General features: G+C 50.3%; 7 protein-coding genes across 7 annotated transcripts; 4 read left to right on the forward strand and 3 right to left on the reverse strand.

The window, feature by feature from the left end:
• Positions 1–482: 482 nt before the first annotated feature.
• BKA67DRAFT_530728 (dipeptidyl peptidase IV N-terminal region-domain-containing protein) lies at positions 483–3,309 on the reverse strand (the record flags this gene model as incomplete). Its single annotated transcript, XM_046099282.1, has 3 exons — positions 483–613; positions 662–3,238; positions 3,306–3,309. The coding sequence occupies 3 exons, from the start codon at positions 3,307–3,309 to the stop codon at positions 483–485; spliced, it is 2,712 nt and encodes a 903-aa protein (XP_045964770.1).
• Positions 3,310–5,028: 1,719 nt separating this feature from the next.
• On the forward strand, positions 5,029–7,689 carry BKA67DRAFT_60931 (uncharacterized protein). Its single transcript, XM_046105378.1, has 3 exons — positions 5,029–5,280; positions 5,336–5,734; positions 5,788–7,689. The coding sequence occupies exons 1-3, from the start codon at positions 5,127–5,129 to the stop codon at positions 7,599–7,601; spliced, it is 2,367 nt and encodes a 788-aa protein (XP_045964771.1). The 5' UTR covers positions 5,029–5,126; the 3' UTR covers positions 7,602–7,689.
• A 1,220-nt stretch (positions 7,690–8,909) lies between these two features.
• BKA67DRAFT_60939 (uncharacterized protein) lies at positions 8,910–11,369 on the forward strand. Its single transcript, XM_046105379.1, has one exon. It carries the CDS (start codon positions 9,002–9,004, stop codon positions 11,180–11,182), a length of 2,181 nt encoding a protein of 726 aa, XP_045964772.1. The 5' UTR covers positions 8,910–9,001; the 3' UTR covers positions 11,183–11,369.
• Positions 11,367–12,335, reverse strand: BKA67DRAFT_653809 (uncharacterized protein; the record flags this gene model as incomplete). Its single annotated transcript, XM_046106446.1, has 3 exons — positions 11,367–11,595; positions 11,656–11,846; positions 11,898–12,335. The coding sequence occupies 3 exons, from the start codon at positions 12,333–12,335 to the stop codon at positions 11,367–11,369; spliced, it is 858 nt and encodes a 285-aa protein (XP_045964773.1).
• A 3,628-nt stretch (positions 12,336–15,963) lies between these two features.
• Positions 15,964–18,569, reverse strand: BKA67DRAFT_510657 (cullin-3; the record flags this gene model as incomplete). Its single annotated transcript, XM_046097341.1, has 2 exons — positions 15,964–16,141; positions 16,201–18,569. 2 exons carry the CDS (start codon positions 18,567–18,569, stop codon positions 15,964–15,966), a joined length of 2,547 nt encoding a protein of 848 aa, XP_045964774.1.
• Positions 18,570–20,132: 1,563 nt separating this feature from the next.
• On the forward strand, positions 20,133–20,324 carry BKA67DRAFT_487084 (DNL zinc finger-domain-containing protein; the record flags this gene model as incomplete). Its single annotated transcript, XM_046096929.1, has 1 exon — positions 20,133–20,324. A coding segment is annotated over one exon (192 nt), but the record flags the coding sequence as incomplete, so codon positions are not given.
• A 291-nt stretch (positions 20,325–20,615) lies between these two features.
• Positions 20,616–22,142, forward strand: BKA67DRAFT_61087 (uncharacterized protein). The gene is made up of 2 exons (XM_046105391.1): positions 20,616–20,844; positions 20,933–22,142. The coding sequence occupies exons 1-2, from the start codon at positions 20,720–20,722 to the stop codon at positions 21,936–21,938; spliced, it is 1,131 nt and encodes a 376-aa protein (XP_045964776.1). The 5' UTR covers positions 20,616–20,719; the 3' UTR covers positions 21,939–22,142.
• Positions 22,143–22,305: the final 163 nt, after the last annotated feature.

A 22,305-nucleotide genomic window follows, 5' to 3' on the forward strand; every position in this document is an offset into this window, starting at 1 on the left:
CTGACTCCACCAACATTTTGCCACCCGATGATCGTGGCCCCGCATACTACGCAGGTACATACATAGATGAGCCGGGCTCGTCTCATCGCAGCACGTAACAATGATGGTCAGTGGTAGGCTGGTAGGGTGCTACTGTAGAGATCGCGAAGGCCGCAAATGGTTCATTTTGTGGTGGGCTTTTCATTGTTATCAGTAGACGGGAAAACCCTGTTATATTCATGCAGAAGTATTTAGCTAGTAAATGGTGCCATTAAGTGGAAAGCCAGCGGTATAATTTGAGACAAGATCAGTTGTCATAGCCAAGGCGGTAGAGGATGGAGTGCAATGCGACTCGGAGAACTACCGTGTTTAGAGCTCGCGGTGATAATTTGCAATCTTTGTATTATTAAAATTGCTGCTGAAATATATCCGAATCATTACTAACTTGAAGGCTCAAAACTCCATGAACGCCATCTAGACGGTGGGACTTCGCAAAGCATTGCTCATCCCACAAGGGCGATATCTCTCTTCCTGATCTCCTCCAAGTTTCTTTTACGTGCTTCTACAATAGGTTTTGCATCCGTAATCTTCAACCATTCGCCGTTGAAAGCGTTGATAAGCCAGTTCGTCAATTCTATACACTGTTAATCAAAAGCTAAAATATCCCAAGCGAGCAACTTACTATCGTAGACAATCTTGTTAGCATTATGAAAGTAAATGCCATGATCACTGTCCGGGAACATGTGAAGGTCATAATTTTCAATTCCAGCAAGGTCCAGTCTGTCGAGGAGCGTCAGGGTGTTCTGCATGTGGACATTATCGTCTGCAACCCCATGCATGATCAAGAAACGAACGTTGCCCGAGAGAGCTGTGACGTTGTTGACAGCGGTATCATCATAGCCGGCGCGATTCTCCTGGGGTGTCAACATATACCGCTCCGTGTATATACTGTCATAGAATCTCCAGTCCGTGACAGGCGCGACAGCCATGCCATACTTGAAGGTCTGACCGGCATCCTGTTCAAGGGTCTTGAGCGCGTTAAAGCCGCCATAAGACCAGCCCCAGATGGCGAGGCGGTCGGCGTCAACATAGGGTTTGGCGGCCCATATTTTACCAGCGGCTATTTGATCATGCGCTTCCCAGCGACCAAGGTTCTTTCGAACCACTACTCGAGCTTTTCGCCCGATGAAGCCCGTACCGCGACCGTCAACCGTGACGACAACGTAGCCAAGAGCAGCTGCAACATAAGACTGAAAGTCGACCTTGAATGCTTTTGTGACAGATTGCGAACCTGGACCCTGGTACTGCTGGAAGAGCACAGGATACCTCTTGGTCGGGTCAAAGTGAGGTGGTCGGCGTTCCACGTAGTTGAAATCGAAGCCATCAACATGGATGGTACCATACTCCAACAGGGGTAGCTCGTATCGCTGAGCTTTGGCGGCTAGGTCCTTGTTCTCCTCAATCAAGTGCTCATACGTGTTCGGATTACCTGGAGTACTGAGAACTTTCTGCCACGGAATGCTCGGGCCTTGGTAAGAGAGTAGAACGTATCCAGCATTGCTTGAGAAAGACGCAGAATAGAAACTTTCTTTCGAAGTGTCAGTGACGGGCTTCAGGTCCGTACCATCTATCTTTACGCTGTAGATGTGTCGTTGGATGGACGACTCTTTGGTGGCCCTGAAGTAGATTAGATTATTCTTAAGGTCCACGGCTTGCGGGCCTCCGTCGACTTCCCACTTGCCGGATGTAAGCATGACAGGCTCCGGGTTGTCCAAGGGACTAAAGTAGGCTAGATGGTCACCGTTGTCATGAACGATCGTGTCAATGTAGCCATCATTCGGACGACCATTTGCGGGATCGGCCGGAATGTAGCGCGTGTCGTGGGAAATCTCGAACCAACCGCCGTCAATCTTAGCAACGTCATCGATCCGCACAGTCTTGCCTGTTCTAGCCACAACATCGACCAAAACAACGCGCATAATATCGCTAACACGGTTTGTTTCCTTGACGATGACCTGAGTGCCAGCCCAGACGACTTCGGTAATCAGAAGATCCTCTGGAGCGAAGCCGCCCGCGATGTTTACTTCGAACATATCTCCACGGACCATATCGTAGAAGAGCAAGTCTACGAAGGGATTTGGCGAGCCAGCTTTGGGATACTTGATTTGACGTACTTCGGGGTAGGCCTCCTCGCCTGGTGGGGGGTCTGTTCCGCTTGGGCGTTCGATGAAGTATTGCACAGGGTACTCGGGGACAAGGGTTTCGTTGGTGCGCAGAAAGGTCAGGAAAGCACCATTCTCCGACCACCATGTCGCGCTGTTACCCCCAAAAACTTCTTCTTCGTATACCCAATCGGGAATACCGTAGAAGTATTCTGGGCCACCGTCCTTGGTAATCTGGACAGCCTTGGGGTTTTCTAGGCGACGAACAAACAGATTATTGGTGCTGGTGTACGCTACAGCATTGCTCTGAGGGCTCCACTGCGCCAACTGTACCCTGAGATCCGGACTGCTGGGGTCGAGTGGTTCGGCCTGTTGGGTAGCAACATCGAATAACCAGTAGACGGCGGTGAACGAGTGCCTCCAGTCTTTCTTGACATCTGTCGCAATCAAAACCTTCTTGAGGTTGGGGCTCGGCCAGACCTTCTGGGGAGAGATTTGTCGATCTTTGTAGTTGAACCAGCTATTACGCATGAGCGTCTGCTTTGCTAATTGTTCTTCGCCAGCGAATACGCGCTCAGAGTTGAGACTTCGTACATCCTCGACAACCAGGTAGTCTTTCTTGATAGCCCCTTGCTCGAGCAGCAGCCCGTCCTCCCCATTGGCGCCCTCGATCCAACTGATAGCATGGCTCATGGGCGCAAAGAAGCCGGATTGTACCTGGTCCAGCCTGATCTTCTTCCCAGAGCCTCGCGAGCTGGTAGCCTGCGGATCATGCTCCTTCTGAGAGGAATGCTGATACGTCTTGGAGGTTATGAAGGTGAAGAGGCCGATGCCCCATGATGCGACAAGGAGACCAGCCAGTATGATGATGACTCGTTTTAGCTTGCGGTCCATTGGTATGCCCTTACCGCGCGAAGCGGCGGACGGCAGGAAGGCACCTGTCTCGTCATTGTCGCCATTGCTGAGCGGATCGTCGTCGTCGAAGTCGGAGAGATCGTTGCTCTGGGGTTTGGCTTTCTCCCGTTCACTGATCCGCTCGAAGACGAGACTTGTCGTCGAGACAGACGACAAGGAGTCACGCGACGGTCGTGGCGACTCTGGCGCCGGTCAGGTCAGTCTCGCGCACCACTGTGTCGGGGAATCCACTGCAGCAGAACAACTCACCCATTGCGACTCAGTAAGACCCGCTCTTCCCCACGGGCGTCACGAACTCTAGCGACGTTTCACAGGAATACTGATGGTTTGGAAGGGATCTATCATGATATAATTCCGGATCAAACAATAAATAAGGCCAAGGTCACGGCCGCTCTCATAGTTCTGATGCAACTTCCATCCGGGGGTTAAACTGTGGTTACGAGAAGTGGCGCTTGAGTGCCAGCGTGCTCCGGGGCTGCTTCCTGCTGAAATTGTGGCGGTGCTGCCCCATAGCCCACCGCCGTATCCCCCCTTGCAACCTGCAACATGGCCCGTTCAGAATGCATCAAAGTCCCAGAGCTACGGATCTACGTGTACAGAGGGCAGCGGGCAGCAAGGGCAAAGGCAATCTTGTGACTTTGAGTTATCGCCCAGCACGTCATGGGTAAAGAAGAAAAAGAAAAAGGAGCCTTTCGATCTCGCTAGGATGATCTGTAACCAAGTATCAAAAACCTGCCATAGCTTCTCTTCACTGCCCTCTATCTTCGCAAACAGTTATCATTGACACACATCATCCATAAAGCTGTGTGTATCTTCCCCCTTCTGGGGGAGGGGGACGCTTTGAGTTATTCGTGGTACGTAAATAGTACCACTAGTGCCAGGGGATCTCCCAGACTAGACTGGTCTAGCACTAGTCTAGGTTGGTCATAAGGTACTAACCTTATATGTATGTACTGACCTTAGGTTACTGCATGTATATCGTACCTTGCCCCTGTACCAACTCTTAACTGCCGATACAATTTTGGTGATTCTTTTCGCCATGGAAGCAACAATTGTCAACTCTTTTTTGGTTTGAGCGCCGACGCGCCATCAATCCGCACGCATTCACCAATGGTCCTCGGCATATCCAATCACTTTCTCAGCCGAGAAGATCTGCCGTTAGGGAATGGCTATGACATATGTTAGCCATGTCACGTTACGAAAATACGTCCCATCAGAGAGCCAATACTTCCGTCCTTGATTGCCAAGCTCCAGCCGATATGCAGGTCGAACATCTTGATGCTTCCGAGAAGCGCCTAACCCGTTTACATGCCTCCGCATGCTCGCCTTAGTAAAGTCAAAGGTTGGAAGCGTGAATCGGTCGGGGAACCTCAGCCCTTTGTTCGAAATTAAAGTGCGGCTTGTCGCAGCACCGGCTTGTTATCTGATGCCGCTAATGAGCACCTCGACACCTTCACCTGAAATCGGATGGAGAGCGTGTGCAGCCCGTCTGTTGCAGCCGTTGGCTTGGCATCGACAACTTCAGCACAAAGAGCCTCAACGTGGAGCAGTGCCCTTGCGCCACTCAAGATGCTAGTCTACGTACATACTATGTAGTACTGGTTGCAAATCGGCTGATCTTCGCGCTTGTGTCTTATGCATATTGAAGGGGTTCTAAGCTATAATGGCTGTTCTCGGACGCTGCATCCATATTGGATGGATGTAGTATTTATCCTCTCTTCTGTGGGGATACCGATGTCTCCGCAAAGTATTGCAACTCATGACATGCTTGGCTGCCCTGAGAATATAGCCTTGGGGCCCGGCTCGTTGGCTTAAACGTTGCACGTCCGCATACTGGTACTCGTATTACGGAGTTGGTGAAACAGCCTCTCATTGTTTGCTTTTTATCTTGGTGCCCCACAAGCTATTCGGGAATTACTATATACTCGGTCCATCTGCCCTCATTATCAATATAGAGTGGTAAGCGTCACGCTTGTCATACTTCTCCGGGTTTGCTGTTACCTTCTCTCGTAGCCACAGTTACGCTTCATTTCTGTGCGACAGCTGTCTGCATGTAGTGGTTCTATCATCATGCTGACCCAATTATTTTCCGGTCTGCTGGCCGGCTTATATACCAGACAGGGCCGCCAAGGCAATGCGGCTTCCACCTGCAGCTCAAATCTTCTAGTTGACGATTTCTCGACGTGGTCGACCAACACCAATAGCCTAGGCCAATGGACAAGCGGTACGCATGCAAAATAAATTAGCTGTATGACGTATTAGAACTGACTGAATTTCAGAGGATGGCACCATGACTTCAGTATCAGCCTCGAATGGAGCTCTGACTTTTACGCCGAGCGCCAGCGCCTATTTCTACGAGACTTTAGCATGCGAGACGGCTACAACCAATGGTTACGATGCCGTCGCATTTTCCGTTCAGGGGCCAGCGGAAGGTTCAGTGGGCCTTGAGCTACAAACTTCCACATCGTGTTCAGAGTCTGCGCACGCCAGCTATTACTATCAAGTCAGCGGGTTGACTGGATCCCCTCAAACAATCACTGTACCCCTAAGCTCCTTCATCGGCGCGAATCTCGACGCCATACAGGGTGTCGTATGGTTTGGCTTTTCCTCAACAGACTTCTCGTGGCAGTTTGGCAATATTGAGTTAGTCTGTAGTGGCAATATTTCTACATCTTCAGGTATGATCAAACTGGGTTCGTTTTGCGCGATAAATGACTGACATTCGCCGCAGCTGCCCCGTCGTTGACGGCTGCAGGTAACAAAGCAGCCGTTATGACATCTGACATATCTGCTATCTCGGCCAAGGCATCATCCTCGTCATCCACAACCAGCCCGAGTGCAACGTCAACAGGTAGTTGCAGTAATTTATTGATTGATGACTGGGAGTCGCAATCACGGTTGACGTTCCTCTACTACAATGCCATGCTCCAATCGTCTAGCGATGACTTGACCATGGCTTCGATCGTTGTCAGTGAAGACAACCATGTTACTCTCACACCCAACAGCACCGATTCGTACTTCTACAGTATCACACCCTGCGTTAATACACAAAACACATATGGCGGCATCTCCCTGCCGATCAGGGCTAAAGCAGGTACCAAATTTGGTATACAATTAGGCTCTCCGGATAGCTGCGGCAACGATACGGACACTGCCAATATTTACGTAACTACCACCAACCTAGGTTGGACATTCGATGGAACCGAGCAACTATACAGCATTCCGTTTTCTAAGTTCAAAGGTTTAGATGTCACCAAAGTGCACACGCTCTTCTTCACAGGTTTCAAAAATGCGGTAACTTTTGGCCCCATGGCCTTCTACTGCGGCAATACCCCATCTCAGTACATAGTCCCTGCGACCACGGTACCGTCCGGGCCTACATCTACCGTGCCTGCTCCTTCCGGAACCGCAAAGGCTTTCACGATCGACAACTTCTCTTCGGATGGCGAGAATGCTCTGGGTTTCTGGCACGGTGCCGACGAGGGCATGTCCCTCACCTATGGCAAAAACTCGCTCACAATCAAGTCGGATGATGCCGATTATGCCTTCTACACTCAGATCTCAGAAAGCTGCAGCGACTACACTAGCTATAGTGGCTCATACCTACATATCGCCTACAGCGGAAGCAACAAGTTCTCTGTCGCGCTGCAGCAACACAATTCGCAGTGCAACGAGTCGATCGCACCCTTTCCTGAGACGTGGGACTCTCTTGAAGCAGCACGCTACTCCTCGGCCAACGACATCTATATGCCAATGTCGCATTTCAATATCAACCAAACCCGGGTTGTTGGCTTTGCCCTTCTAGGATTTTATTCAACAGATTCCACCGTGTTATCTAAGATCGAGATCGTGCCATCTATTCCGTCAAAATTCACCGTCCCATCCAAGCTACCAAGCGGCAATCTTGTTTTTGCTTGCAAGCGCCCCAACTCCTTCGCCTTCGCCATTGATGACGGAGATCCGACTCTAGCCCAGCAAGTGATGCAGGTAGTCAAGGAAGAAGACATCAAAGTAACGTTCTTCACTGTCGGTGCTCCTCTTGATGATGCTAGCACCAACCTGACAAACGTCTACCGGGAGATGATGGCCGATGGCCACCAAATTGCTCTCCATTCGTTTACCCACCCCAAAATGGAAGGTCTTCCATCTTACGAGGCCATTGACTGGGAATACAATAATGACTTTGCTGCTGTGGCAGAGGCGTTCAATGGTCTGCACACACCGTACTTCCGCCCTCCCTTCGGCACGGAGGGCGCACGGATGAGGCAGCGTCTTGCCCTGGCTTTGGGCACCGAGACACCGTATATCGTCAACTGGAGTGTGGATGTTGAGGACTGGCTTTGGGCCGAGTCCGACACGCCGGAAAAGCAGCTCGATGCCTTCAAGCGCGACGTTGCTGCTGGTGGCAATCTAGTAGTCATGCACTATTTGTACCCGAGCACGGTAGGCTACCTGAGAGAGTTTATCCAGATCGCAAAGGCTACAGGTAAGCAGATGATGCGAGTTGACCAATGCATGGAGGATCCGAATGCTCCACCTTTGTAAGATTATACATACATGTAGCACCAAGGGCAGCCGGGTTCATGGACCGAATTTCGAATGTACATAATTTTAATTGACAATACTTTAAAATGGAACACTGTCGTTGTTGTTTCAATGATCATTTTCCCTCCCAGCTTACAAAAGACATTACTCACTCACCACTTCGGTGCCGATTGCTATTGGAGCTGATCAACCCTTTCTACACTGCAAAACGAGTGGATAGTCATTCATGGTTCGGTGCGGCTTCTAATAGATGCATCGGATTCTGTGCCACGCCATTCACTGCTGGATCAATTGACTAAACGCGTACCGTGACTCCATAGACACAGACCCGCATGCCGAAGCCGCTCTGGGGAGTCTCTGTTCCATGTAATACAACTTGATCAATGCGTTGGCACCAAGGCTGAACATCTCCTGGATTTCAAGCATTTCATCACGTCGTTACATGCCTTGTAGTGCTTTGCAGTCCTTCGTTTCCTGGCAGATTTTCACACGACGTATTTCGCGTTTGAAAGGAGGCAGTGGCTAGTGATATTGGCAAATCTATCCAAACATTAGTTCGTCATAATTGCAGCTTGTCAAGTGCATCACAATGCGCGAGCAAAGATTGTGTCGCAGACTGTGACGGATAGGGGTAGATCTCGATCGAATTCAATTTGTGCGCACAGGTACGGTCGTCATGCCGACGAGACCAGTTTCGAATATGGTATTCCTCCTACAGAAGATGATACCAATTCCAGCGTAGAAGGAGATGAGAGGTTGAGACTTTTTAGGAAAGTACACCTTTCTCTAATTTGTACCCCGGGAATAGATTATTCCACAGGCTGACTGTTCCCGATGAACCACAAATGAATTTGCTCGAGGCTTTTGAGAGTTACTTTTTGTAGAACTCTGTAAAACCTAGCCACCCAAGCTCTGGATTCAAGTGGCAAAACGGGTTACATACCTTCAGGAAGTGAAATTTATTTGTGCATAAATTAGCTTGGCCACGCCGGGTAATGGGCTTCTCATCATCCGCACAAAGAACCAAGATTGGCTCTTGTGGATCACAACTATATTGTATTTTCATAGAAGCCTCGAGCTTTGAGTAGATAGTTCAAAGCCGGTTTTGATTTTCTTTGTATGGCCATATCGGTATATCATAAACCCTTTACCCTGAACGAGGATGATCGTTCACACGGTCTGAACAAGATCATTGCATTACAGCCCATTCTTTGAGCCTTCCTCTATACATAGACTCTAACCCAGTAGCATTCCCTAACTTTAGGTTTCAACACCACAGAAAGGCTGGTATCTTCTGTGATCGCCGTCACTTGTGTCCAAAATCAGTTGATATTCATCGCCCTCACTTATTCCTCCAATCTCCAATTTTCGTCTCGTACGTACGAATATCTTTCAACACAATGCCTTTATCGGTAACATCTATATCTTCCTCTGCCGACCGCCGGCGTCTTTCCCAATCTCTCAACAGGGTAGCAGCTCTGGGCCACCTAGCTGGAATGAACGCCGCCAACATACCTCCCTTCCGCGCTGATTCGCCCATGACGGTGATGGCTGGCGAGCTACGTACACTTTATGGAACGCCCAGCTTCGAGAGTATGAACACATGCGATGCGGTGGTAACGCAGATCGCGGATCCGCGCACACCACACGCACCGCCACCGGGTGAGCCCGAGACCGGGCGGCGCTCGCGGCGCGACTCGCTGGCGCTGAGCGACTCGGGCCGATCGACACGAAGTACAGGATCCAAGACCAGCCGCTCGAGAGCACGCAACCATGCGCTCTCTCAGCAGCGCGGTCAAGCGGGGGGTTCGGTCAGTGGCGAGAAGGCATTCCGCCCACCGTTGTCACACCCGGGGATACTGATGCCACCTCATATGCGGGCAAAGAGCGAGGCAGCTATCCCCAGCGGGAGCACGGCGCAGAAGCGTCTGTCCATGGCCCTGAGAGGCAATAGCCGCAAGTTCCCTGGAAAGCCGGATTCGATAAGGGCGACTTACAGAGGGTCGCGCCTTGTCATGACGCAGAATGAAATACTGCGGCCCATGCCTCCTATGCCCAAAGAGCCCGAATCGGGTCTCGACAGTTGCAGGTTTTCCACGGCGACTATCACCTCGGAAACCTATACGGATAGGCACAAGATGGCTACGAGCCGAGATATCAGGCGAGAGAGGAGCGAGAGTATTACTGCCAAGGCGGTTGGTTGTATCGAGGACGGCGACTTGCGCAGCGTCTGCTCTGCCAAATTTGCCGCGGCTTTCTCGCATATTCCGCGAGACCTTGGCGTTACTCCCGACAACATGCACCATGTGAAGGCTCATGGAATCGACTTTGAGATGATAGATCCTGCCAGTGTGCGGGAGTCGGAGCCGGAACGCAGCTTCCGTCCGTTATCAGTTGCAATTCCCCCCTCTCAGCAGTCTCGAAGCTCTTTTACGGTCAATTCCATGGCTAGGAGTCCAACACCGCTGTCGGCTGCTTCCCCAAGCACTGTAAGTGTATCGCCTACCGAGTCTTTTGGCTCATCGCTACGCAGGGAGGAGGGGACTAGGCTGTCTACGCGGAGCTCTGCAACGAGTGTTTCCCGCTCAAGGTCTCCCAGTCCGGCACGTGGATCGCTCAATCCATCGCCTGGGGGGAAATCGATGCTCGCGCGGCTGGAGAGGCTGTCCAATGATTTCCACCGTGGGAAATACCACTTCAAGCAGGCTGCTGGCCTATCAGATTTTAAAGTCATCAGTTCCGATCCTGTTCCTCAGCAGGACATAGTATTTTCGAGCAGAAACGCAGAGCCGAATGTGCCTACGTCACCGGTGAAAACCGCATGTGAGACCACATCATTCGGCCAAAGGATCGCTGCTGGTGGTGGGCCTCAAAGAGGTGTCAGGAGAGTCTCTGCGTACATTCCGTCTGCAGAGCCCAAAGCCCCAACAGCTTCCCAGCCCGTGCGCAGTAGTGTGACGCTCAGGGAGCAGGAATCCAATGAGCTGTTTGTGAGAAACTTGACGCAGAAGCGCCAGAGCTTTCTCGGTGACGTTAGCCGGCCTGTTCGTAGAAATGTACCGCCGCCTTTACACAGAACGGACAGCGGCCTTGCCAATCTAGACTTCGGTTTTGACGACCAGGTAATCATTCCTCCCAAGAGAGCCGAGACGCCACCCTCATTCGAAAATCGCGTGCAGCGGAGCGATTCCCTCTTCATGGAAAATTCGTCTGCCAGAAGTTCACAGACTCGGGAGACGTTCCTTGAGTGGCCACAGTGGCAGCAACCGACGGGTCAGATGGCTTACATGAGTGGTATAGCTACCCAGTCATACGAGATATTAGACATCTTGCCTAAGACAACGTATGTTGTCCAGAGTGCGCCTACCGCCAGGAACGACCGGCAACTGCTACCGAGTCAACAGGCGCAGTCCTCTGCTCCAGTCTCTGCTCTACAGCGCAGATCTATTACCAATTATGCCGCTGGGGCGAATATGCCCAAAGCGCCGCAACCAGCTGTGCAAAACGGTTCCTCCGGTTCTGGTAGATTGCTGAGGAAAACGATGAATATTGACTTCTCCAAGATGAGAGATGCCAACTAATTTGTGGCAGAAAGAGTGAGATCAGCCCACCAAGAGCGTGGCTTTTAAGGTAAACACACTAACCTAGCTTACTTGACAAAGTTCGTCGTAAAGGTACATATGCAGACAGAAAAAAAGACCCAATAGGTATATGCTTGAATAGTAGACTGGCGGCCTTGATCGTTGCTATTGATACATCATATAATTACAGAGAAATGCAACCAGCAGCGCTGTCTTCGAGGAAAATGCCGCCATAAATCTGTCCTTCGTCGATAGGCGACTCTTGATATCCAGAATTAACGACATCAGAGGTGCCTGTAGGCTTCTTAAGAATACCAATCTGGTATTGTCCATAGCCAGAATTGTCGTTAGACAAGGCTGTGGTGACAGCTGCCAAAGGGCCGTTGCCTTTGGAGTAATAGACTTGCAAGGTGCTATAATGAAATGAGCCACGTAGCCCCCAACAGGCAAAATACTGAAAAGGAAAAACTCACTTTTTGTCAAAGTCCAGTGTCACTGCAAAGTTCTGCCATGCGCTATTGTCGATAGGCGTAGACCAAACCACTTGGCTTTGGCGGTTTGTGATCTTGAATGTGTTCTTATCATAGCTGGGCTGGTCGATTAGGGTACCAGTCTCGAAGTTGAAGTGATTGCCATTGTAATCAGATCGCTCGTGCCATACGTTCTTCACGTGGGGTCAGCAAAGTCGCGGTGTTAACATTCCAGAAATTCGTACCAAATACTCATGAGTCAGGTTCAGCGTCCTGGTTGGGTCTTGCTTCACACTCCAGTGTAGTGTCTTTACACCCGTGTTGCCAACACCAGCGTCGTTCGTGTCACCGACCAACTGCAGACCAGCACGGCGGAAGCCGTTTTGGGTCTGAAAGATGGAATTCTCGTTGACGGTGACCTCGACGGATTTGTAGCTCGAGTTATCGAAGCGCGAGTTGGTCACATTAGGAAACAGTAGTATTTCGGACCATGGAACTGCGCTTGCTCGGACATAGTCAGGGTTGAAGATACTTGTCGCTGAGGAGTCGAAGTCGGTCAACTGACTTGTCGCTGGCACTTGCCCAGAAAGCACGAGCGGACATTGGATTTGTGCAGTCCTGACAGAGGGGCGCGCTGAGGCGAAGGAGGCCAGCAGACCAGCATAGAGAACGTGGGAGAACATGGCAAATGAGTGTGTTCAAAGACTGTGGTCGATTTCACTTGAAAGAAGCCCTAAACTAAGAACCTAGTGTTACCTTTACTTCTTATATCTCTACCATCTTGGTAGCAACTGGGAGCGTTCCCGAAGTATCCGGCCAGAATTTCGCAAGCGACGACAATGCGATCGGCTCTCGCGCAACTATTAAGATGATGGAGGACTATGGTCCGAAGAATAAATTGAGTAGAAACGGCTTCGGAGAGGACGGAGAATCCCTGCACGGCGGGAAACTTGACCCCTGCCAAGTGGCCAAGCAGTAGACCTCGATACCTCAAACTCACTAATCTAGAAGAGCGAAGGTTAGGACGAATGTTGTGAGGACACTGTGAATGGCAGCACTGCTCGTGACGTCGCTAAGCGTGTCTTTGTCGCTTTACAAGGCAGTGTAGAGCTTCTGCTGTAACGTATAAGTAAATAAGGTTTGATTGCTGGGGACGTCTGAAAGGGATTGGGTGGGTCCTTGTCATAATGCAAAAGATGGGCAGCGGGACAGGCTCAACTGCCGGCGCTCGTGCCTGAATTCCCCATCAACCTCAGCACCTCACCAGCTGACGCAAGGTCTGAGTTACAGTATGTGGTGGTGGGCTATGCCTACTGAACGAAAGAAGTTCTTTCAGTCTCTCAAGCTATGGTAGAATGCATATGCGTTCTTTCCTGTCATATGCGAATGTTTCTACCCAGAAGTTTACAAATGATCCGAGACACGTCGACGGTAGCGCACCACGTTATGTGTCTAACCTAGCACCTGGTTGGCTATAAGGCTTAAGCCAAACTCCATAGCTAAAGCAAAGGCATCCTGATCCACCTGATTTCGACGACGTCTTTTTTCGTGTATATAAGCCGCTTACCTACAACAATCAGTTGATTCAGGTATTACCTAACACAATCCATCAATGGACGTGAGCGGCACTCGACTTCGTGATTCAGCCGTGGCTGGAGCGGATGAAACGAAAGCCACCAAACACTTCAACAATGGGAAGAGCGTTACTAGTGGCCGCGAGCCCTGGATCGATAGGTACTCGCTAGAAATTTTCAAGTTACACTTTTAGCTTTCTGAAATGCCAAATAGCAAATTTACTAGTACTGATCCATAAGTAGTATGCGTTTCACAATAGAGGGACTTTCGGCACGAGCAGGCCTCCATACTTGACTTCCGGTGAGTAGCACTCCTTGCATTGTCGGCAAACCTGTGGAACATGACATGTCCTACCATAAACCCAGAAATGGTATCATTCAACTGAATTAGAATGGCAGAAGGACATCGGTACGCACAGTCAGGATCTACGTGTAATGGGCGTACGAATTATATGGTCCCGCCACAAATCCAAAGCTCCATTCGGTGATCTGCAATATTGCTGACATATTAATTATCGCCTCTAGAGCGTTTAGGTCAATCTGAACCTTGGTGAATATTTCCAGTAGTTGAGTGTCGGTAGTGTTCACGTGGTTGAGATGTATTTAGTTTCCGATGAGTTTTGATCGCAGGCTGACTAACACAGGTATTGGCTCTATCAAACCCGATTGTGACTGCTCCCAGGCTGCGAGAAAAGAATAACGTGTGGCATCAAGGAGGATCGATATCTAAAAAGGAATATGTGGTCAGCGGCAGCCGGTGAAACATACTGCCCGGCCTATCATTGGTGGTTGAGTGTGTCTCTTTCCTGGCCCGGCAGGAGTCTCTTACCTGCGTCCAATGCTCATGTCTTCGAGAGCTATGATTTTAATAGCTTATATTTAGCTGATCGTCGAGATGTCTGTGTATATTGTGTGCCGCTTTCACGATATTAAATGTTGCAACTTCATTATAAGTGACTAGATATAGTCATTCCAACGAGTTCACTAGATCTTAAAATGCTATATTGCATCACGACAGTATTATAAATGGTCCTTATCTGGATTGTTTCGACTTAGGGATTTTGTTGTGATGAACCTAACGTAGATGATGATGTATTAATCCTAGAACTGTCATACCGTCCAGTCAGCAAGTTTGCTGGCCACATCCTACCTCAATTGTACACCTATGTAGTGTTGATGTCTACACGTATGCTTCTTATACGGATCCTACTTGCCTTGCGTACACACATAACCAATGCACCCTTGTACCTACGTACACGTCACAATGCAGAAATCGCATGGTCGTCAATTGATGCGACGGAACTGCAACAGAAAAGCACGGAGAGAAAATCATACGCCGCGAACTAGGTCCGAAAATGCGGCGGTGATGAATATATAAAGGGCTGTCCTCCCAGTATTTCTCTCTCTGTAATCAGTCATTCAAACATTAGCTTCATCTGCTCCTCGCAGGAATTGGAAATCAAAGCACAACTGGCCTCCCAACAGACGACGAATTTCCTTCTACAAAATGAAGGTGCTCATAAATCTTGCCATCTTCCTCATGGCCGCCGCAGGTGTCTCAGCTTTCCCCGCCGATGACGCTGTGGAAACCATGGAGGACTCTGAATTTACTTACGTGGACCTATCCAAGGTAACGGCTCTTTGCCTCCTCTTCTCTCCATCATTCCGTGTTGAGTTTTGACACTTTACCCTCATCCTTAGGACACCCTTCAATCCCGGACTCTCCATGCACGATGTGGCGAGAACTTCCCTCCCCACTCCGACTGCGTCATCGGACAGTGTCAGTGCTCCAAGGGGTACGGCTGCTATAGGTAAGTTGACTTCAAGCTCAGTTCCACGAAGGCGAAGATGCGAACTGGCGCCCATATATAATTCCAGATAGAGTAGCTGACAGTAGCTTCTTGTATCTCAGTTGCAATGACGGCCGGGTTCAGTGCCAGCCAGGTCCTGGCTCCGGCCAGTGCTGGACTTGAGGGACTCGAGGGGATTAGCACGGAAATAAACATGGCTTAAAACTGGGCTGGCGTTCTCGGGTTCTTGGCTGCCTGTGGTTTCCTCCAGAAGGTTTGTGGCGAGAGGCTTGAGCTATGCGCATGAGTTGAGTACGGAGCACCCCAGTTGAGAGTCGTAGTGGACTGTTCATTCTCTGCTTGATCTCTTACGACTTGACCAACGTTTATTTGTCAGTTTGTACGTAGTTTCCTATAAAATTTATGGCCGGTCGAATTCTTCCTATGCATCATCGTGAGTTGGTGGCATCTACCCAGCCCAGCAGTTCTGAGTCCAAGAATTGACTAGCTTCAAGGGGTTGAGTAATGCCTCTTTTTACGCCGGACAATGATGTTCTATGGGCGATCCACTCTGCCAGGGAAACAAAAAGTTGTGTGCAGAATGCTCTCTATTAATCCTATTGATTCCTGCAGGATCGTAAATCACGATCATGATCATTACGCTATCTTCTGTAACTTGTGTTCTCTTGTATGCATTCGTCTTATGGGAGACCAACCAGTCCTCTCTATCGCCTGTTCGCCGATATTGGAATATGCAAATGCAAGTGATGCAAAGAGCCAACAGATAGAACGGATAGTCTCTTCCCATGCCTCATAAGTGTCGTTTTCGTATCGTCATTATGTGCAAAGATGTAGGGGTATCGTCAAGCCAGCCTTATCCTAAAGGACCAAGAAACAAAGTCCGTAAACAGCGGGATATCACGGCTGAGGGGAGTACATATACGGTTTCAGGCCAAATAGCGGTATGCAGGTTTTCCATCCACAACGTCTGCTCGCTCAAGATACTCCCTACCGATGAGATCCTCGATACGACTCTTAATGAGGTTAATGTCAGGCTTGAATTGACGGGATAGCTGCTCGATGACTTGAGTGATGACCTGGGCATGCGGGGCCTCCTTGCGTGCTCTATTGAGTTTGTTAGCAGTAGATTCTTCTAGTCTTTGGACGTAAGGAGGAGGACATACTTCATGATGCGGACAATGGCTGCGTCGATGATGTACTTGCGAGTTTCAGTAGCCTTTTCATCGGTCTGCTTGCGTTCATCATCATTCTCGGCCTTGCTAGCAGCGTTGACTTGAGTCATTTTGATCTTGATAGACTTGCTGACAAACTCGCGGTTGTAAGTGAACTTGTCAGTCAGCTTCACAGCAGCCTTGGTGGCGGGCTCCTTCAGGAGGACCTTTGTGGTTTTCATGACCGACAACGACGTCAGGACGTTGATCAAGTCAACTCGGGGAATGTTGGTCCGGGCCTGAACGTCTTCAAAACTGATATACTCGCCTTCGGGAAGGTCGTTGAAGAGCATCAAGACAATCATGCCATAGGTGGTGACACTGAGCTCATATCGACGCTCACGGCTAAGTGGGCCCGAGGTCTTGCCTGGAATCTTGGGGAAAACGCATCTAATTTCAGCACTGCCGGCGCTTCCCACCCACGTGAGCATCCTGCCTTGATGGTTGCTAGAATAGAAGGTAGCAAAGCTATCTTGGGTGGCTTTGATCTCTTGTGGGAAGATGATATCTGTACGTTCTTGACCATCCAGGCTGTTTTGTCGACCCATGATTTCTTTTGGCCAGTTGTTGCCACCAAGAATGTTGACTGATAGCTCGGCGCGCTTTTCGCCAGTCGCACCACGCTCAAGTGCCTCTTTCTTAAGGTGGTCACTAAATTTTGTGGTCTCAACTTTGGACAGTTGCAAATCCTTGAACATGCCCTCGAACTTCTGGGTGAAGTTATTGCCCAGCTCCAACTTCATCCGGCTGAGCATGTGCTCTTCCTTTTCAGAGACTTCAGACTTCTGCTGCAGCAAGCGTTTGGCAAGATGTTTCTGATAGTATAGTTCGAACTTGTCCTTGTCGCTGATATATCGCAAGAGGTCCTTGGCTCGTTCCAAGTTTGCATCGATTTCCGCGTCCGTTCTCTCCCTGGAACCACGTTTGAGGTTGTCGTCAATGAAGAGCGACAGGTACTCGGCACTGCGATCGAATCTGTTGATGAACTCGGCATAGCTCTTCGTAAGAGCCGTCTGCAAAATTAAATCTTCAGCAAAACAGTCCTTCCACAAGCGATCGAATCGATCCTTGAGGTCAAGGACGTCAGAGATCCACTTGAGAGCAGCAGCGGTCTGTTGTGCTGCAGCGTTCAGAGCCTTGGGTTTGGCCCTTTCCTCACCCTCAGCAGCGGGCTCTTCATCAGTCTTCTGGGGGAATGAGAAATCAGTGTTTCGCAAGACCTTCTCGATTTCATATCCTAACTCGACCACGAGATCTGATAGAGCTTTTCGAAGTGCTTCTCTTTTAGTATCCACGCGACAGACAAGATGGTAAAGAATGGTGAGATCGTTGGCCCGGTCGTTGTTTACCATGGCGCGGAAGCCACTACCTTCCAGGTTCATGAAGTCAACAAGATGAGTCTTGATTAGGTTGTGATCAATAACAGCAGCGATTCGATCCTTGGTCATGGGCGAGACAGTGGTGATGCAGCGATCCGCCTCCTCCTCGAGGCGTCTCTGGGTATACTGCAACCAGACACAAGCGTCGCCCTCCTGCAGAAGCTTTTCGCACTCCGCCTTGTAGTAGTCCTGACTGGATTCGAGATACTCAGGCTCGAAATCGACGAGATAGAGCTTTTCGTCTTCGTGTTCCTCGTCGGTTTGATGAAGCGACTCAAGCATGCCAGTGCAGCTTCGGATGAGCGACTTGTCAATGGCATCGCCCTCTCTCTCCATGTTGATAGCGTCGATGATGGTCCCATTGAGGACGGAGGAAATGGTACCATCACCGCTTTGAAGATGTCGTCGCAAAACCTTGTCTCGGAAAAGACCAATGGTAGCAGCGAAGATGCCCGGACGGTTCTGCTCCTGGGACCAGCCGCGATCTAGATACATGAGAATATCTGCTATCATGTTCATGGCCGTGTTGTGCTGCTCCCAGGACTCCCTAATGACCTTTAAGAACTTCTCACCATTGGCGCGACGCTGTATAGCTGTGGTGTTCTCGATGGTGTTGACCGAGTTGCTGCTCATGACGTCGAGGATGGGGGGCATGACATGCTGGTCGAACCACTCTTCCTCGAAGGCCTTCACGTTGTCGTAGAGGCGGAGCGGTAACTTGAGAAGTACAATCTTATAGCCGTGTCGATACAGCTGCTCGAAGGTGAGGGCGCCAGTATTCTTCAGGTGAATGTCTTGGATTGCTGACTTGAGCTTTTGCCAGTTGAATTCGAACTCCTCGTTTTTGGAGGCATGGCCGGAGCTGTTGGCATTGGCGGCGACACCTATATGCTTTCGCGGGAATACAAAGTCAGATTTATGAATGAATTCGATTATGGGCATAATGCGCCCCTCAAAGTGTTCAACCATGATGGCCAGCAGTCTCTGCTCGAAACCGAGCCGTGACTTCAAGACGAGGCAGTTGAAGACAAGGGGGCGACGTGAGGCGAAGTGAGGTGACGCTCAAAAGAGAAAGGGTAGCTGTGTGCTCCGGGGGTTCACGAGATTGAGGTGGGATGTGGGAGGAAATGGTGAAGAGGAAGGTTGTTGATGATGTGCAGAGCTCCCTCAGAGTTGTCAAGCTCATCCAAGAAGCGTGATGATTGGATTGGACGGCAGGGTGCAATGCGCAAACGCAACTGGCGAGGATGGTGAGGTGCACTTTTGTACATACCCTTCTGGGGGGCCTGATACGACCAGCAGCTCCGCGCATGGCGCCGCCACGACCGGAGATCATTGTTGCGTTTGCAGTGCAGTGTCGGTATTCGATTTCAGATTGTGGGTGGGGGTCCGGAGCTGGAGCTATTCTATAGCGGAGCAAGAGCATACACCATCGTGAGATTCAGAGTCGAGATTCGAGATTCGAGATTCGGAGGGGCAAGTGAGTGGCGTATAATATAGTGAGAGTGATAATTGAGGGTCGAGTGGTTAGTGGGGGTCGATGTCTGAATAGAAAGACATGTATCTCAGCCATGAATTGATCATGAGAACTACTCGTACTTGCTGCTAACAGACTCGGAAGGGAAAACACCACAACAGGTGGAAGGCAGAAGTGAAGTGAAGCAGAATGTAACAAATCCAGGCTCAAAGGCAGTGAATGTAACAAGGCTGTGAATGTCAAGGCCGCCGAAATTCAAAGAAATAGCCGCCTTGGCCGCCTTGGGGGGGCGAGCCTGTTGGCAATTGGCCACTGTGGTATACATTCCATACTGTACAGTACAAACTATCTCAGGCAAGGTACTACTCTACGTCAAGCAAGGCATTGCCCCTCCCTCGCCCTCACTTCATTTAAAAAAAAAAAACTCGAACGGATCTGTACAAGGTAGCCGGCATAGAATAGGAGAGTCGAGGCCATTAACTTATCGTGAAGGCCAGCGCAGTGACGCATCTCTCTCTCGCCGCCTCTTATCACGGAACGCTCTCCACGTTATCGCTTATCGGACCAGGTTGCGGCTTATCGCTTATCGCGTATCGCTTATCGCTCTCCCTTCCATTGTCTTCGTCTTTTGCCTTTGCCTTTTGCCTTCGCCGTAGGGGGAATCGCTAAGAACAAACACTTTTATGCTGGGGCTTCCTTAATGAAGCGCCATTGATGCCTTTGAGCTGCCACCCAACAACCTCTCCTAGCATGTTTTTATGATGTCTTCGAAACGCACCATCTCTGTGTTCAATAATATCCTTCGCTCTTCCAGAGCGCCCTCTCCCTTTCTTGCCACTCATCCCTTGCGACCATACCCTCGTCTACCACGCACTCTACAACCTGCCCAGTTTCTCCGTCGATATGCCCACCAGATACCCAGGCCTGCTCCTGCCTCCCCCCCTACCGTAGAACATCATGATGCCGAGGGCGAGGGCGAGGGCACAACCAAGACGCGCAAGCAGTTGGAACCGCATTACGAGTTGACCTTCACATGTGTCCCCTGCGGCACAAGGTCCTCGCATACCATCTCCAAGCAGGGCTACCATAAGGGATCTGTTCTCATCACCTGCTCATCATGTCGAAACCGACATATCATCAGCGACCATTTGAACATATTCGGTGACCGTAAGCTCACCATTGAAGATCTCATGAAGGAAAAGGGACAACTCGTCAAGCGCGGAACCCTTGGTGTTGATGGAGACATCGAGTTCTGGGAAGATGGTACTCAAACACAGCGTGGCGCTGGTCGCGACTCCCTCTCCGCCGCTCAAGGACGGACAGAGACAGAAACACCAAACCAGGAAGTGGAGGCTGTCTCTTCATCGGCCGCAGTACCATCGGCCGCCCCTGCGACGTCGCCACCATTAAATAGCACCAGTACTCGGCCTCAGCTAAACAACACAGCGCCTGTCAACACGCTTCCCTCCACACGACGTCAATACCATTTTGGCTCTGTTGCTCGACCCGAGTCCCGCGCGGACACGTTCAGAATCAACGACGACGAGCTTTCCGAGCTGAGACGAGCTATGGGGAGTCCTGCCGCATCACAACCGAGCGCCAGAGGGTCCACCAGATGGCAGCGCCGTTCCGTCCAACAGCTTCAGGACAAGAACTCCGATCGTCCCGTCTTCAGGCGCGTCACAGCATCACCGGACCCCGAGCTCGCCCCCAGTCGGGACCCGACATTCTCGTCGCCAAGTAAGATCCCAGAAGCCCATCTTGCCATGCTTAGGCATCGCATGACCAAGTTGAAGTTGATGGGCGAGAAATCACTCACACCACTTAGTTTAACGCCAAACCCAATTCCAAGCTCAAGCTCGACACCCGCGGGACCCCATTCTGTTTCTAGAAAACCAGTATCTCATAAGGCAAACCCTACACCTCAAGTCTTAACGGACCAGAAGCCTGCAGTCCAAAACTCTAATGAAGTCGGTATCTTCGGGAAGGTCGTCCCGGAGATTGGCCGCGAGTCCCACAATCCTGATATTCATCCCGCCAACCCCCCACTTGCCGCCGCGCATTATAATGCGCAAGAACCGCAGCTTAGCCATGCCGACGACCAACTGCAGTCAAAACCCCTTATCAGCAAGATATTTGTATCTCCCTCGCAAGGTCGCCCCAACCTCCGCAATCCTGAAGCCCGTAATCTCATGGGTGTCAATGCCGACGACTACGCGCAGATCCGAGTCAGTTACGAGCAAGGCAATCCCGGTGGTGGTGCTTTCAAATGGCCAAAAAGCTTTAGACCGCGTATGGGCAAGCCAAAGACCGCTTTAGGGATGGAGCAGAGTAGTGCACCCGATGCCGAACAGTTCACGTCTCCGGACGGCTCGCGTGTTCGGCTTGTCAACACGGGTATGAAGTTCAGGACAATACATCACAACCCATCTGACGCTCCTGATCCCTCTCTTGCGCCTCGCATGTACAAATATCAATCACACAACACGGCGCCTAAGCGACCACAGAATCGCATAGTGTACGCTTGGCCCGAAGGCGCTACCGAAGCTGTTGAGATGCGGGTTAATGTTCCAAGGAAGAAATATCCTCAGTTCCGCAAGATCCAGTTTGAGGAGAAGATAACGGACCAATATGCGCCCGTTAAGCCGGATGATTTCATGGCGGTGATGAAGGAGACGCCACAGCGACCACTGCCCGAGGAGACTTATAGACGCATCACTCAGGGCGTTGAGTCGGCGAAGAAGCTGCCTCCTCAAAAGGTTCAGTTGGAGGACTTCGATATTTATGGGTCAGAGGATATAGACGAGTCGGATTACTTGATTTCGAAGACATAGAGGACGTTCTTGCTCCTACGGGGCGCATTTCATTACCGGCGCTGGTCAAGAGCCTAGAGCTTTGGTTTAAGATGTACTATATAAATGGAAAGGTATAGTCGGCCTTATGTACATGCACCTCAATCCGTACAAACTACATAGACTTGTATCATCTACCCTCTAAACACCAATCTTCAGAGTATAACACAATGAACAAAAATCAACGCAATGAATCAAGTTGTCAACGCGTCCGAACTTAAATCCAATTATATCACTGACGCCAGTCTATGTAATGATTTACACCAAGTGCCCTTTTCAGCTCCATGAACTCCTGATCCATGCCACACGGCAAAATAAAAGAAAGCCACATCCTTCTCGGGGTATATTC

The sequence above is a fragment of the Truncatella angustata genome (assembly GCF_020726525.1).
Source record: "Truncatella angustata strain MPI-SDFR-AT-0073 chromosome Unknown BKA67scaffold_1, whole genome shotgun sequence".
Lineage (NCBI taxonomy): Eukaryota > Fungi > Ascomycota > Sordariomycetes > Amphisphaeriales > Sporocadaceae > Truncatella > Truncatella angustata.